We start from the raw sequence: 13,048 nt of genomic DNA, 5'->3' as shown, positions 1-13,048 counted from the left end.
TCTAATCAACCAGAGCTATGAAGGAGAGGATTGTAGCATGCTGCACTTTGTAAAGAATTTCGAATTCACCGGCTGTTTGGTGCTTCAAAGTGGAGATTGTTGGATGTGAAGCTTCAAACGGCGTCATTGCATGGCCACGTGCAGCAACCACATGCTGCCATTTGGCAGCTGCTGGATGGCAGCACGTGGCAACCATTGGCTGCCTTCGGTTGGCGCCAGACCTTGCTTTATCTTGCCCGATCATCTCCCTTGGTTGTCTGCCATTTCTGTTGGAATAATCATTGTGCTTGCACGATGCGATCTTGGCCCTCCATCTGTGCTTTATGAGGCGTAATCTCAACCATCCATCATCATTATTTTATCCCGCCCCTCGGGATGTGTTCCAGTCAGACGATTGAAGCGAAAGAAACAAAAAGCAACGGAGAAAGGAAAAGATTCAGAAGAGGCGAGAGCCTTCGTCTTCGGGGCTAGGGTTCCTGGTTTGCTACTCTGTTTTTCATTCTCTATAAATGTTGTATAGCTTTTCTTAAGTTATATGGTTCGATAGGGTTTTGCCTTTTAATCTGTATTGAGTGATTATTGGGCATTTTTGTATTCTCGAACCAGTGTTTGTACAGAGGATTTGTGAGGGTTTTATGTGGGTGTAATCTCAGATTCATCTCATAGTGCAGTGGGCTCTTTTCTCTCGAGCTCAACGTGGATGTAGCCTCGCTTTGAGGTGAACCACAGTAAAAATCTTTTGCCTCCTTTCCCTTTTTCTTTTTTGTTTTGTGTATGTTTATTTTGCTTCCAATTTTGTTCATCAAGAGTCTGTGATTGAAAAGTATCGAAAACCCTAAGGTTTTTGTTATCAGTTCCCAACACAAGCTATGATGCATACTGTCTTCTAATAAAAGAAAGAGAACTATCAACCTTTCGAGAGGCTCTGAGTACTCCTGATGCTTCTTTATGGTTGATAACAATGTAAGAAGAAATGGAAGCCTTGCATAAAAATAAGATATGGGAACTTGTTTCACTTCTAGAAGGTCGAAAAGCCATTGGTAACAAATAGGTCTATAAGATCAAAAGAGATGGCTATGACCAAGTGGAATGATATCGTGCAAGACTAGTGGTAAAAGGGTTTTCACAAAAAAAAAGGTATTGATTTCAATGAGATATTTCTCCAATGGTCAGACTTACCTGTAACATTCCGCATCGAGCGATAGGAAGGATCGAAACAACTTTCCCTGATGGGCCTACACGAACTTCCCAGGGGTCACCCATCCTTGAGCTGCTCCAACTCAAGCACGCTTAACCCCGGAGTTCCTTGCCTACATTCAGCTCAAAAGGTATCCAGCTGGTGTTATTTCCTTTCTTATACTATTCTCGATATATACTAACTCATCTGGGCTTCTGGGGTATTACATTCTCTCCCCCTTGAGTATATGACGTCCTCGTCATGCGACCTTGCAACTGGTCCCAGACCTTCTCCCCTTTGGAGGCTGCCATCCTAGAAGCCTGCCAGGAGCCACTCCTTGTACAAGCCCTCGAGCCCCAGCGCCACTCCCTGCCCTCATCGGACCGTCTTCGCCAAGGGACGGCTCTGATACCACCTGTAACATCCCGCATCGAGCGATAGGAAGGATCAAAACAACTTACCCTAATGGGCCTACACGAACTTCCCAGGGGTCACTCATCCTTGAGCTGCTCCAACTCAAGCACGCTTAACCCCGGAGTTCCTTGCCTACATTCAGCCCAAAAGGTATCCAACTGATGTTGTTTCCTTTCTTACACTATTCTCGATATATACTAACTCATCTGGGCTCCCGGGGTATTACATTACCACTATCAGAGTAGTTCTAGCAATATGTGTTGCATTTGATTTACATCTTGAACAATTGGATGTGAAAACTGTTTTTCTTCATGGAGAACTTGAAGAGGAGATATACATGCTCCAACCATAAGGCTTTAAAGAACAAGGAAAAGAAAACTTGATTTGCAGGTTAACCGAATTTCTATATGGTCTAAAACAAGCACCAAGATGTTGGTATAAGAGATTTGATTCCTTCATAATTAGCCTTGGATACAACAGACTTAGTTCAGACCATTGTACATATTACAATATGTTTGATGACAATGATTTCATCTTCTTACTGTTGCATGTGGATGACATGGTGGTAGGCCCCAACAAATATTAAGTCCAAGAATTGAAGGCACAATTGGCTAGGGAGTTTGATATAAAGGACTTAGGACTAGCAAACAAGATTTTAGGGATGCAAATTTATCGAGACAGAAAAGATAGGAAGATTTGGCTTTCTCAAAAGAATTATTTGAAGAAAATCTTGCAGCGCTTCAACATGCAAAATTGTAAGCCAATCTCCACCCCACTTCTTATCAATTACAAATTATCCTCAAGTATGTGTCCTAGCAGTGAAACAGAGAGGATGGAAATGTCTCGAGTACTGTATGCATCAACAATGAGAAGCTTAATGTTTGCCATGATATGTACAAGACTAGACATTGCACAAGCAGTGGGAGCAGTTAGTCGATACATCAAAGGAACCTCATATGCTACATTATGTTACGGAGGATCAGAATTTACTGTCAAAGGTTATGTAGATTCAAATTTTGAAGGAGATCTCGACAAAAGAAAATTCACTATGGACTATGTGTTTACACTTGTAGGTGGGGGTATAAGCTAGGTTTCAAAACTGCAAACTATTGTAGCATTATTTATTACAGAAGCAGAATAGATGGAGGCTACACAAGCTTGTAAGGAAGCAATTTGGATACAAAAGCTATTGGAAGAGATCGAGCACAGATAAGAGAAGATTCCTCTATTCGGTGATAGTCGGGTGCCTTGCACATTGCAAGAAATCCATCTTTTCATTCCCAAACAAAACATATAGGAGTTAAATTTCACTTTGTTCGTGAAGTAGTGGAAAACAGAAGCGTGGATATGCAAAAGATTCACATAAAGGAGAACCTAGCAGATGTTTTGACCAAGCCAGTAAATACTAACAAGTTTAAATGGTGTAGATCCTCGTATGGCCTATTAGAAACATAAGCAGTGCAGAGATAGTAAATGTAGAATGGACAGTAAAGATGAAAGTGTGTGAAGACATGATTAAAAATCAAAGTCTTCAACTGGGAGAAATGTTGGGTCATGGTACAAGTGGGAGAGATGTTGACAAGTGGTTAAATGGTGGCCAAGTAAATGAATGGCTACAATGCTGCCGAGTGGTTAAATGGTGGTCAAGTAAATGAATGGCTAGAAATTGCCTAATTTTTGGCCACACAAAATTTGTGGCCATATTTCATCCTTGAAGCCTATATAAGGGAGGCTTGGAGGATGGTTTTATAATCCATATCTTTCCGTCACATTTCTTCTCCTCTCCTCTATAGCTGCACTTCTTAGTGTCTAGAAAGAAATTGTAAGGTGTTTTACTCCTATTGATAGAAAGAATGATAATTATTCTCTCCTAGCAATTAGAGTGTAGTTGTATTTACTCTATTCTTTCTAGTGTGATCCATTTTTCACTTGTCTGTGGATGTAGCCTATATTGGGTGAACCACGTAAATCTTGGTGCTCAGTTCCTATTTTTTTAATTTTATTTTAGCTTTGTCATATCTTTCTGTTATTCTGATTTACCAACAAAAATGACTGTTTACATCACATTATGGAATGATTTATCACTTTCTCTAAATGTAGTATTTAACTATAACTTAATGAAATTATTTGACAATTAATGCTTGATTCTTTTTGGTAAAGATATGATATATCAAATCATTATGTTATCGTATGTACTTGTATCATCAAATCAGCACATTAGTCACTACAAGAGTTTCGACTCTTCCTGGTGGTGAAAAAATCACCAAAAAAAAGTTAAAAAATCGTCAGTAAAAGTTTTCCCGACGATAATTATAATTGCCGAAAATACCGTCGTCGGGAAAGTTTGCCGACAGTTGAAAATTGCCGGTAAAAATAATCATTACTAGCGGTATTTTTAAACTGCCGACAAAGTCAAAACTTTGCCGGCATTTTAAGAATGGCCAGGAAAAAAAATTTCCCGGCAGTTTAAAAACCGCCAACAAAGGTCAATCGCCGACAAAACCCAAAAAATTGTCAGCAATTTTAAAAAACAAGATTTTTAAAAAGCTATATAACAATCAATAAATAACATGTATAACAATCAATAACCACGATAACAAAAAACCACCAACAATTTTAAAGGATTCTTCCACTACACACAATAACCTATATAACAACTCATGTATACAATAGATCAATTTAAGTACAACATATTTGATCATTTAGAAAGATCGATCTTATCTCGTCTCATTACACAATACCATACAAAAGCACATACAAATCAACCCTAAACTAAAACATGTCCAAGTGACCTTAGATAACCTTTGATTACGCCACCATGTCATTCTCCAACAAAAATTGCATATCATATTTTTTCGTTCTGCATTGAAAAATAATAAATCTATTTAAGTATGTACATTAACTATGAAATTGCATAAAACATGTCTAAAATTGCATAACAACTGTATACAATAGATCTATTTAAGTACAACACATTTGATCATTCATATTTTTTCAAATTTATATGTACGTTAACTATGAAATTGCATATCATAATAAATGTATATAAGACAAAAACACTTACATCAAAAACCCTCCACGATATCGTAATTTTACTGTTATTAGCATCCCTCAAGACACGCATCCCAAAAAATTGTCGAGGTAATGGATATAAAGGGTTCAGCACTTTCTGAATACTAATTTCAACAAACTCATTACCTAGCTCTACTCCCCTTACAGACTTGGTCGGATCAATTGACACAATGATTGCCTTAGCAACAATATGACGAGGTATTCGTCCATTCATCAAGTAAACAAATTCACCAATCTGTGTTTAAATAAGCATAAATGATTTTGAAGTATATTTTACATTTCAGTATATTAACTATTTAGTAGCGAATTACCTCTAAATAATGACCACATTTTGGTGTCGACAATCCAATGCATTCAGCTTCAGGTGATGGTGTGCTTGCATGTGCGACAGAAGTACTAGCATGTGAGGATAGCTATATTTCAAAATTGTTTAGTTAATATATATAGTAAACATGCAATTTTAAATCACGAAATGCATTAATGGAACAACATACCTGTCTCAGTTGTGGTGTATTATCTAGAGCAGGTGGTGTATGTCCCATTGCCTCAAGTATTGCACGAATTTGAATTTGAACTTGACTTTGGATTTGAGCTTGAAATTTTTCTTCTAGCTCGGCAGTAATTTGTGCACGCATTTGGTCATACTGTTCTTGGGTCACCTGATACTGCTGTTTTTTTCTAACCTTAGCTGAACATGTTCCAACTCCTCCCATCCTTACGCTGCCATGTCCATCTTTGCTCAGTATTTGAGTAAAGACATCCTTTAGCGAATCTGGAGTTTGTTCATCATCAGGTATTTGTGACAACCTTTCATCCATTTGTTCCTCAAGAAACATTTCACAAATTAGTTACATAAGTCGACAAGTAAAAGAAACAAAATATATCTACAACTTTCAAATTTTAGAAAGACATACGATTATATATGAAGATGTAGAGTCTACTATCTCTCCACTCTTTTTGGTGTGTGTCTTTTTAAAATGCTTGATTCTATCTGGCTCATCTCCATTTTCAATAGTCATCTAAAAACATATATAAGAGATGAAAAATATTAAATGTTTAAAGTTTAGGCATTACTAATTAAATTATCAATAAATATATATAACTAATATCCATTCTATTCTTACCTGGTGCCTAACTTGAGGATGTGATCGCCTACCGCTGGTGTGACCCATCTTTTGCTTTTCTCGTTTGGCACGATTTGTCGCACTACGTTCCTGTTTGTAACATGATATTAGAACTAGGTATAGAGAATCCATCTGATATATCTACCATACATAAATCATACATACATGTGTTTGCTCACATCCCCAATACTCCACAAGAACCTTCCACTGTTCTGGGTCCACCCCAGGCGGTATTTTTGACAGACAAACTGCATCTGTCTCATGGCAATCATAATGCCTCTTCAAGGTGGCTTTGTACTCTTTCCACTTCTTGGAAGCATGTTGCAAGCAAATTGATCTCCATGTTGTGGGTACATCAGTGTTATCCTGCAATGATACCCTTATTAGAGTATAAAAGTTTAGGGTCAAATAGCTAAGAATCAAAGATGTTATTTACTCACCAAGACCTCTTGCCAGATGCGCTCCTTATATAGTTCCATTCCCGGTGACCTCCAATCAGTAAATGTAAGGGGAGCAATACTCCTTACCATCACACCTAGCTGAGTTTCCAATTTAGTTTTCATCTCCCCAACTGGTTGTCCTTCAGCATCAAATTCAATATGAATCTTTTCTTTTCCCCACTTTGAAATTTGTCTTGATATTCTTCTGCCTTTCTTGGCCGTAGATGACATGGAGCTTGTGCCTATTAAAACATAATAACATAACAAATTCACATTAAATTAGGAAAGAATAGTAATTTATTATTGTTTATATAAATTTTTGGTATTTACCTTCCTGACTATGTGAGTCTTGGGGGTTGGATTGTGAGTGGATCAAGTCATCTTCAGGATGCTTGGGATGTGACGGGACTGCGTTTGGGGTTGGATAATGGGATGGAACTGACTGTGAATCATTGTGGTGTGAATTTATACTGTGTGACATGGATCCAATTAGCCAACGAGTCTGCCTCTTAGGTGCCATCAGTGTAATTGCCTGTTATTGATTTGAATGTAAAAAATAATCTGTTAGAATATCAATTTAGGTTAAACAAAAATAACATATCAAAACATAAAAAACTAAAAACATAAACATATATACATACCACATCATTAAATATTATGCAAGGAAGACATATACATGCCACTTCAATATTAGAAATCATTATCATCACTATATGCAGTATAAGGAATGGAATTGTCGTTGTCATCTGATACTTGTATATCAACTAGCATATCGTCCTCATCAGATTCTCCAGAAGAGTGGTCTTCATCAAATTCTCCTAACTCTGCATATAAGGATTGATCACTATTGATTTTAACATAATTACTAATTAAAACATCTTTCTCGTCACAGCTCCCTGCCACATTTCTTGGACACATGTTATAAAAATCTCTAGGTGTCATCTTCATGACAACATGCCATTCTTTATCAAGAGGATCAGCCACATACCACACTTGTGATGCTTGAGTTGAAGTATAAAAGGTTCGTCTGTTGATTTATTCTTTTGATACATTAAAAAATTAAAATTTACAGTTATGAAATTCAAATTTTCAAGCTTCATCCCTTTGTTATTGTCAACCTAGTCACACTTAAACAAAACAAATTTGAACTCGTTAGAATACCATATCTCAACAACATCTGTGAGGACTCCATAGAAAGTAACATCACTGCTAATATGATGTTTATCTTTTGAACTAGCATAACTTTTAGTATTTGCAGTTAGTAATATTCCATCATTTTGAGTCATTCTTCCCCTTTCTCAACACCTCGTGTGGAATTTGAATCCATTTATGATGTACCCAGAATAATTCCATACCCATGAGTGAGGCCCAACAGCTAATGTTTTCACTTCATTGAGTACATTGTGACCACTTACTTGCAATTCATAAACCTGTTTTGTAACATGTTTATAATTCGTTACGCAAATAAATAAATACAAATTCTAAGATGGTTAGACATGGATCTTTAGGGTGTGGTGGCAACATGTTAAGACGTCACTTACATGTTTTTCAAACCATGATGGGAAGTTTTCATGGTGCTTTTGTGTAATTTCATGGTTGCTAGCACCTCTTCTTTCCAATCTAATGGATTGTAAGTGTGTCATGCATTGTATGCAAATGATAGGAATTATGAAATTAAAGTACAATTTTAAATTTTTTATTATGAAACAAAAGTGATCAACCAGATTAGATTATAATAATTTTACTCTCGATAAGACGAAATTGTACTACAATTTGCTAGCACATAACAATGGACTTGCTGCAATGAAACCTCATCCAATGTGACTAATTTTCCTTTTTTTGGGATAGATTGACCATGTGCACCCTCATAATTTCAAACCAGCCTATTAAACTTTGTTTTCACGTCATCCAAGTACCTTGCACAAAAGGTCAAACACTCTTCTGCCAAGTAACCTTCAGCAATAGATCATTCTGGATGACTTCTAGTCCTTACATACTTTTTCAACGTCAATAATAATCTACATAATAAGTTACATTATCAAGTAAATCCACAATATTTACTTAAAAACGAACAAACAAATTCACAAATAAAAAAAAATCATGGCTTAATATATCTCTCGATTGGATACATCCACCAGAACATTACCGGTCCCGCAATTTAGACTTCGTCGGGAAGGTGAACAACTAAATGCTCCATTATATTGAAGAAGCTCAGTAGAAATATTTTCTCGAGATAACAGAGCACCAACTTAATGCGTGGCCTCAATTGGTTACACTCATCTACTGTAATGTTTTTAGAACACAACTATTTAAAGTAATTGTATAGTTCAATTAAAGTTTTACTGACATACTTCCTCTTGAACACCTTCGTAATTGCCAATGGAAGCAAATGTTACATCAAAACATGATTGTCATGGCTCTTAAGTCCACTCATTATGTGTTCTTTGAGTTGGACACGACGTGATATGTTTGATGAGAATCCATCGGATGATTTTATACTTTTCAATACTTTTAAAAATATATGTTTATGTTTTCGATTCAACGTGAAAGATACAGGAGATAAATACTTCCTTCCACCTAAACGATCTTCAGAATGTAACTTTTTTCTTACCCCTAGTTCTTTTAAATCAAGACGTGCTTTCAAGTTGTCATTTGTTTTACCAGAAACATTTAATAACGTCCAAATTATGTTGTCACAAACATTTTTCTCAATGTGCATGACGTCGAGATTATGTTGGATCAAATTGTCTTACCAATATGGAAGCTCAAAGAATATACTATGTTTTCTCCAACTGCCCATTCCTCTCCCAGTACTAGCGCCAAAATTCTCACGGTTTCCATACATCTTCTTAACAAATTCAACATCTTTAAATACATCATAGCCAGATAACTGAGGAGGAGCAACACGATTCTCAATGGTTCCATCAAAATTCTTCTTGTCTAACCGAAAATGATGGTTCATGTCCTCCAAGAATCTACAGTGACCCATATAACAAAACTTACCACCATGTTTTAACCATATGGACTCTGTCTCTTTCATGCAATAAGGACAAGCAACTCTTCCTCAGGTACTCCATCCAGATAAATTAGCATACGCAGAAAAATCATTAATCGTCCACAATAATGTTGCACGCATGTGAAACGTTTCTTTTCTTGAAGCATCGTAAGTTTCTATCCCCTCGCTCCATAATTCATGTAACTCTTGAATCAACGGTTGCAGAAACACATCAATATTGTCTCCTGGTGCACGAGGCCCATCAATTAATAAAGACAAGATGAAGTAAGGTTGTTTCATACACAACCAATGCGGTAGATTATATGGTATTAACACAACTGGCCAAATGCTATACCTAATGGTCATTGTTCGAAACGGATTAAACCTATCAGAAGCCAAACCAAGTCTAACATTGCGACTATTTTCAGCGAATTTCGGATGTTGTTCATCAAAAGATTGCCAAGCTAATGAACTAGCAGGGTGTCTCATTATACAATCTTTTGTTCTACCTTCTTCATGCCACCTCATTAACAATGATGTTTTGTTAGACAAACAATCTTTGCAGTCTCGAAATCAAAGGAAAGTGACGTACTTGTTTAGAAATGAATTTTTTCACCTTCGTTATATCGTCGTCCATGTGCACCTCGTATTCTTTGCACCTTGACTCCCCACAAAAAGTACACCTATCCAACTTTGATGCATCTTTCCAAAAAAACATACAATTGTTATGGCATGCATCGTACTTGTAGTACTTAAAACATAAATCCTCACTCAATTTCTTAGCCTCCCGATACAATCGTGGCAATGACACTCATTCTGGGAATGCCTCATTCAACAACTCAAGCAACATATCAAATATTTTACTTGACAACCCACCCAATACCTTCAAGTGTTGTAAACGAACAATAAACGATAATGTGGTGAAGTTCTTACAATCAGACCATAACTCTGTTTCTGCCTTCTCCAACAATTCATAGAATCTCATAACTTTTTCACTACTTCCAACATTGTGTCTGGGAACTTCATGTGCATCATGTATCATTCCTACCATATCATCTCCAATATTACATTCCTGATCTTGAAATTCTTCTCGAGTATAACGAGGTACATATAGATCTCCATGAACCGTCCATATTATGTAATTAGTGTCAAACCCATTCAAAATGAGGTGTTCCTCCACAACATCTCGTTTATAAAAATATCTGTTAATATATTTAATACACGAACAATATATGATTGCCCCAGGAGCCCTAGGAGCCTTATGTCTATAGGCAAACTGAAGGAACTCCTGAATTCCTTGTTCGTATCGAGAATTTAGTATGTTCGATATGTTAATACAACTCTTATTTAACTCCATTAAAATAATTTATATAATCAAATCTGATAAGAATAAGGACTCAATTAAATAAGAGAAACAACTTGAATTAAGAATAAGGATTCAATTAAAACAACTTGAATAATTTATATATAATTTTTTATTATTACCACTACTCCATAACTTTTAGTTAACTATAAATAATAGTCAACTAGTCCTAATTTATAACTATAAACATCCATCGAATAAAAATAACGTCCTAATTCATCTAGGTAATGCCAAACCCTTGAAAGGCAGGGGATGCCCTTTTTTAATGAAAATGCTCATACCATATGCCTTGCAAGGTATTTTTTTTTTCCTTGACGTTTGATTTAAGAGCGGCACTTGTTTGTGCTTCCAATGAAATTTGGAGGGTTGTAGACATGTGATTGACCTAATTGTTCTACATACACTGGATATTTGTAATTGATGACAGTGGCCTATGCAAAGCCTGCCCCAATGTTTTAAGCCCAAACATGATGGCATATAACTGCTGTGTACTGACATTTCAGTTTGAATATATCCTTCTTAATTGAAAAATGAAAATAAAAGAAAAGAAAGATAAACCACATGAATTCTTTCAGTGACTTCAATTTGAAGTAATCATTTTAAGGGCAGTCTATTTTAGTAGATTGTTTCAAGTCACTGAGACTTGCAGTTTCCTCTTGTAGTAATTTTAGTTTAAACAAAAGTTCCTGTTGCATCTCATATTCCAGCTTTATGTTTGACAAAGTAACTATGAGCAGCGGAAGAGAAATATGAGCCAAAAAAGAAAAGCAGAGGTGATAAGAGGAGAGGCAGTAAAACAACAGGGCCAAAGAGTTGGTTCTAAACGGTGATGATGGCGGCTGGCAGCAGTGACAGTTATAATAGAGGAGTGTTAAAATTGGATCAAAGGAGCAAATATAGAGACAGCGGCGATGTAATCCTTCCTAACCCAAAAAGAATGCGATTATTCTCAGGAAAAACAAAAGAATGTGATTATTTACTTGGTGGATAAACAACTATTAAACCTAGAAGAACCTCTTTTCCATTTTCCTCCCGTTCTCTGCTCACGCTTTCTTAACAGCCAAACAAATAACAAAGATAACCAGAAAAACCATCATCTCCAAATAAACACATCCAAACCAAACCAAATAAAAAACACGACAATCGAACTGTTCGCAAAAAGCACCCTGAAGCCCGAAAAAACAATAACCGAAAACAGAATGTGTACGGATGAAATCGAACAGGTTTTAGCGAAACGATCGAGAAGACAAACAGACAAATCAAAATCAAATCCAGAGAAAACCAGGCAAGGCAAGGCAAGCCTAAACGCAAAGATTGGTTGTAGCAATCAGAGAAGAAACTTACAGGAGTGGAACCTCTAGGTTTTGATTTTGCAGCTTTCTGCGAGGAATCGGACGGAGTGGACGCGTTTTTAAGCTCTCCGTTGGTTTATGGTCAAAGCAATTTGGGTACCCAATTTTGACGGTGTTTTGGCACGTGTCCGCTGGGCGAGAGCGACTGAGAGTGCGCGAGTGAGGGCGAGGGCGAGGCGAGCGAACGAGGGTGAGCGAGGGCGAGGGAGGAAGCGACTCAGCGGCGAGAGCGAGGGCGAGTGAGTGAGCGAGAGAGACACAGCGAGGAGCGAGCGAGAGAGGGTTCTAGGGTTTGCAGGGGGGATTTTGGAATAGAAGGGGGTGAGGGGAAGATTTGGGCGGGTGGGGGATTCTTGCGCGTGTTAAATAAATCATATCCCCGCGGTTTCAAAAACCGCCGGAAATGTGTATGCCATAGCCACAAAATTAGCTAGGATTGTGTTAAATCTCCGATAGTTTATAAAATTGTCGGGGATTGTGGTGGTGTACTCCCAATAATTGTTCAAACCGTTAGAAAAAATTCGCCGGCAAAACTCCTTCTTGTAGTGAGTGTCCAGAAAAATATGGACCTGCACAGCCACCCCATCACCTTTTTTTCTTTTCTTTTCTTAAAAGGAAGATTACTAAGATGAGTGAACTGCTAAACATTGCCAATTTCCACTGGGATTCATGTGCTTCTCCAATCCATGTGGATATTGTCTCAATGCTTGTGAGTCGGAGGGTAAGTTTCCTAGCTCCCGACACCAAGTGCTATAAGAATTGCTTTATGAGTTGTTGGTAAGCGCTCAGCCCATGACAACTAGCACCATAATAAGAAGCCACTGGAACTTTTTGTGGGATTTTTGAGGTGTAACTTGGTTTGGCATTCACGTGATTGCCTTTGAACAACCAATTTGTAGATCTTCAGGGCATAAGTTAATAATAAGTTTAGTCTCACAATAGAGGTTTATTTACTTATACAGCTGAAACCTAAGCTTTTGCTGACCATATTGAGAGTAAGAACTGCTATTGTCAGAAAAGAGACTGTCATTTATAAGAACATACTACAGTAGTAGTTAAACATTAATTTAAATGTCCAAAGACATACACTTGAATTCACCTGTCCCAAAAA

The 13,048-nt window shown here is 37.1% G+C and overlaps 1 protein-coding gene across 2 annotated transcripts; it reads right to left on the bottom strand.

Annotated features, from left to right (window-relative positions):
* Nucleotides 1–4,204: 4,204 nt before the first annotated feature.
* LOC127800995 (uncharacterized) lies at nt 4,205–12,574 on the bottom strand. 2 transcript variants are annotated; one of them, XM_052335733.1, is made up of 9 exons: nt 11,930–12,574; nt 6,558–6,759; nt 6,228–6,469; nt 5,953–6,153; nt 5,788–5,877; nt 5,578–5,682; nt 5,158–5,487; nt 4,975–5,076; nt 4,205–4,451 (listed from the first exon to the last, which is right to left on the bottom strand). In XM_052335733.1, exons 2-9 carry the CDS (start codon nt 6,745–6,747, stop codon nt 4,437–4,439), a joined length of 1,275 nt encoding a protein of 424 aa, XP_052191693.1. In that variant the 5' UTR covers nt 6,748–6,759; nt 11,930–12,574; the 3' UTR covers nt 4,205–4,436. The 2 variants fall into 2 exon arrangements, with proteins under 2 accessions (XP_052191693.1, XP_052191692.1); XM_052335732.1 differs by lacking the exon at nt 11,930–12,574 and adding an exon at nt 6,869–7,011.
* Between the last annotated feature and the right edge of the window lie 474 nt (nt 12,575–13,048).

The sequence above is a fragment of the Diospyros lotus genome, chromosome 5, assembly GCF_014633365.1.
Source record: "Diospyros lotus cultivar Yz01 chromosome 5, ASM1463336v1, whole genome shotgun sequence".
In the NCBI taxonomy this organism is placed as follows: Eukaryota; Viridiplantae; Streptophyta; class Magnoliopsida; order Ericales; family Ebenaceae; genus Diospyros; species Diospyros lotus.
Note: the sequence above shows the minus strand (reverse complement) of the source record. Positions and strands in the feature narration are given on the sequence as shown.

Coding starts and splice junctions, on each gene's coding strand:
- LOC127800995 (XM_052335732.1), bottom strand. CDS start 6,973: ATGACAACGACAATTCCATTCCTTATACTGCATATAGTGATGATAATG. Junction 6,470..6,557: donor AGACTCACATAGTCAGGAAG/GTAAATACCAAA, acceptor ATGTTTTAATAG/GCACAAGCTCCATGTCATCT. Junction 5,077..5,157: donor ATACACCACAACTGAGACAG/GTATGTTGTTCC, acceptor TTTGAAATATAG/CTATCCTCACATGCTAGTAC.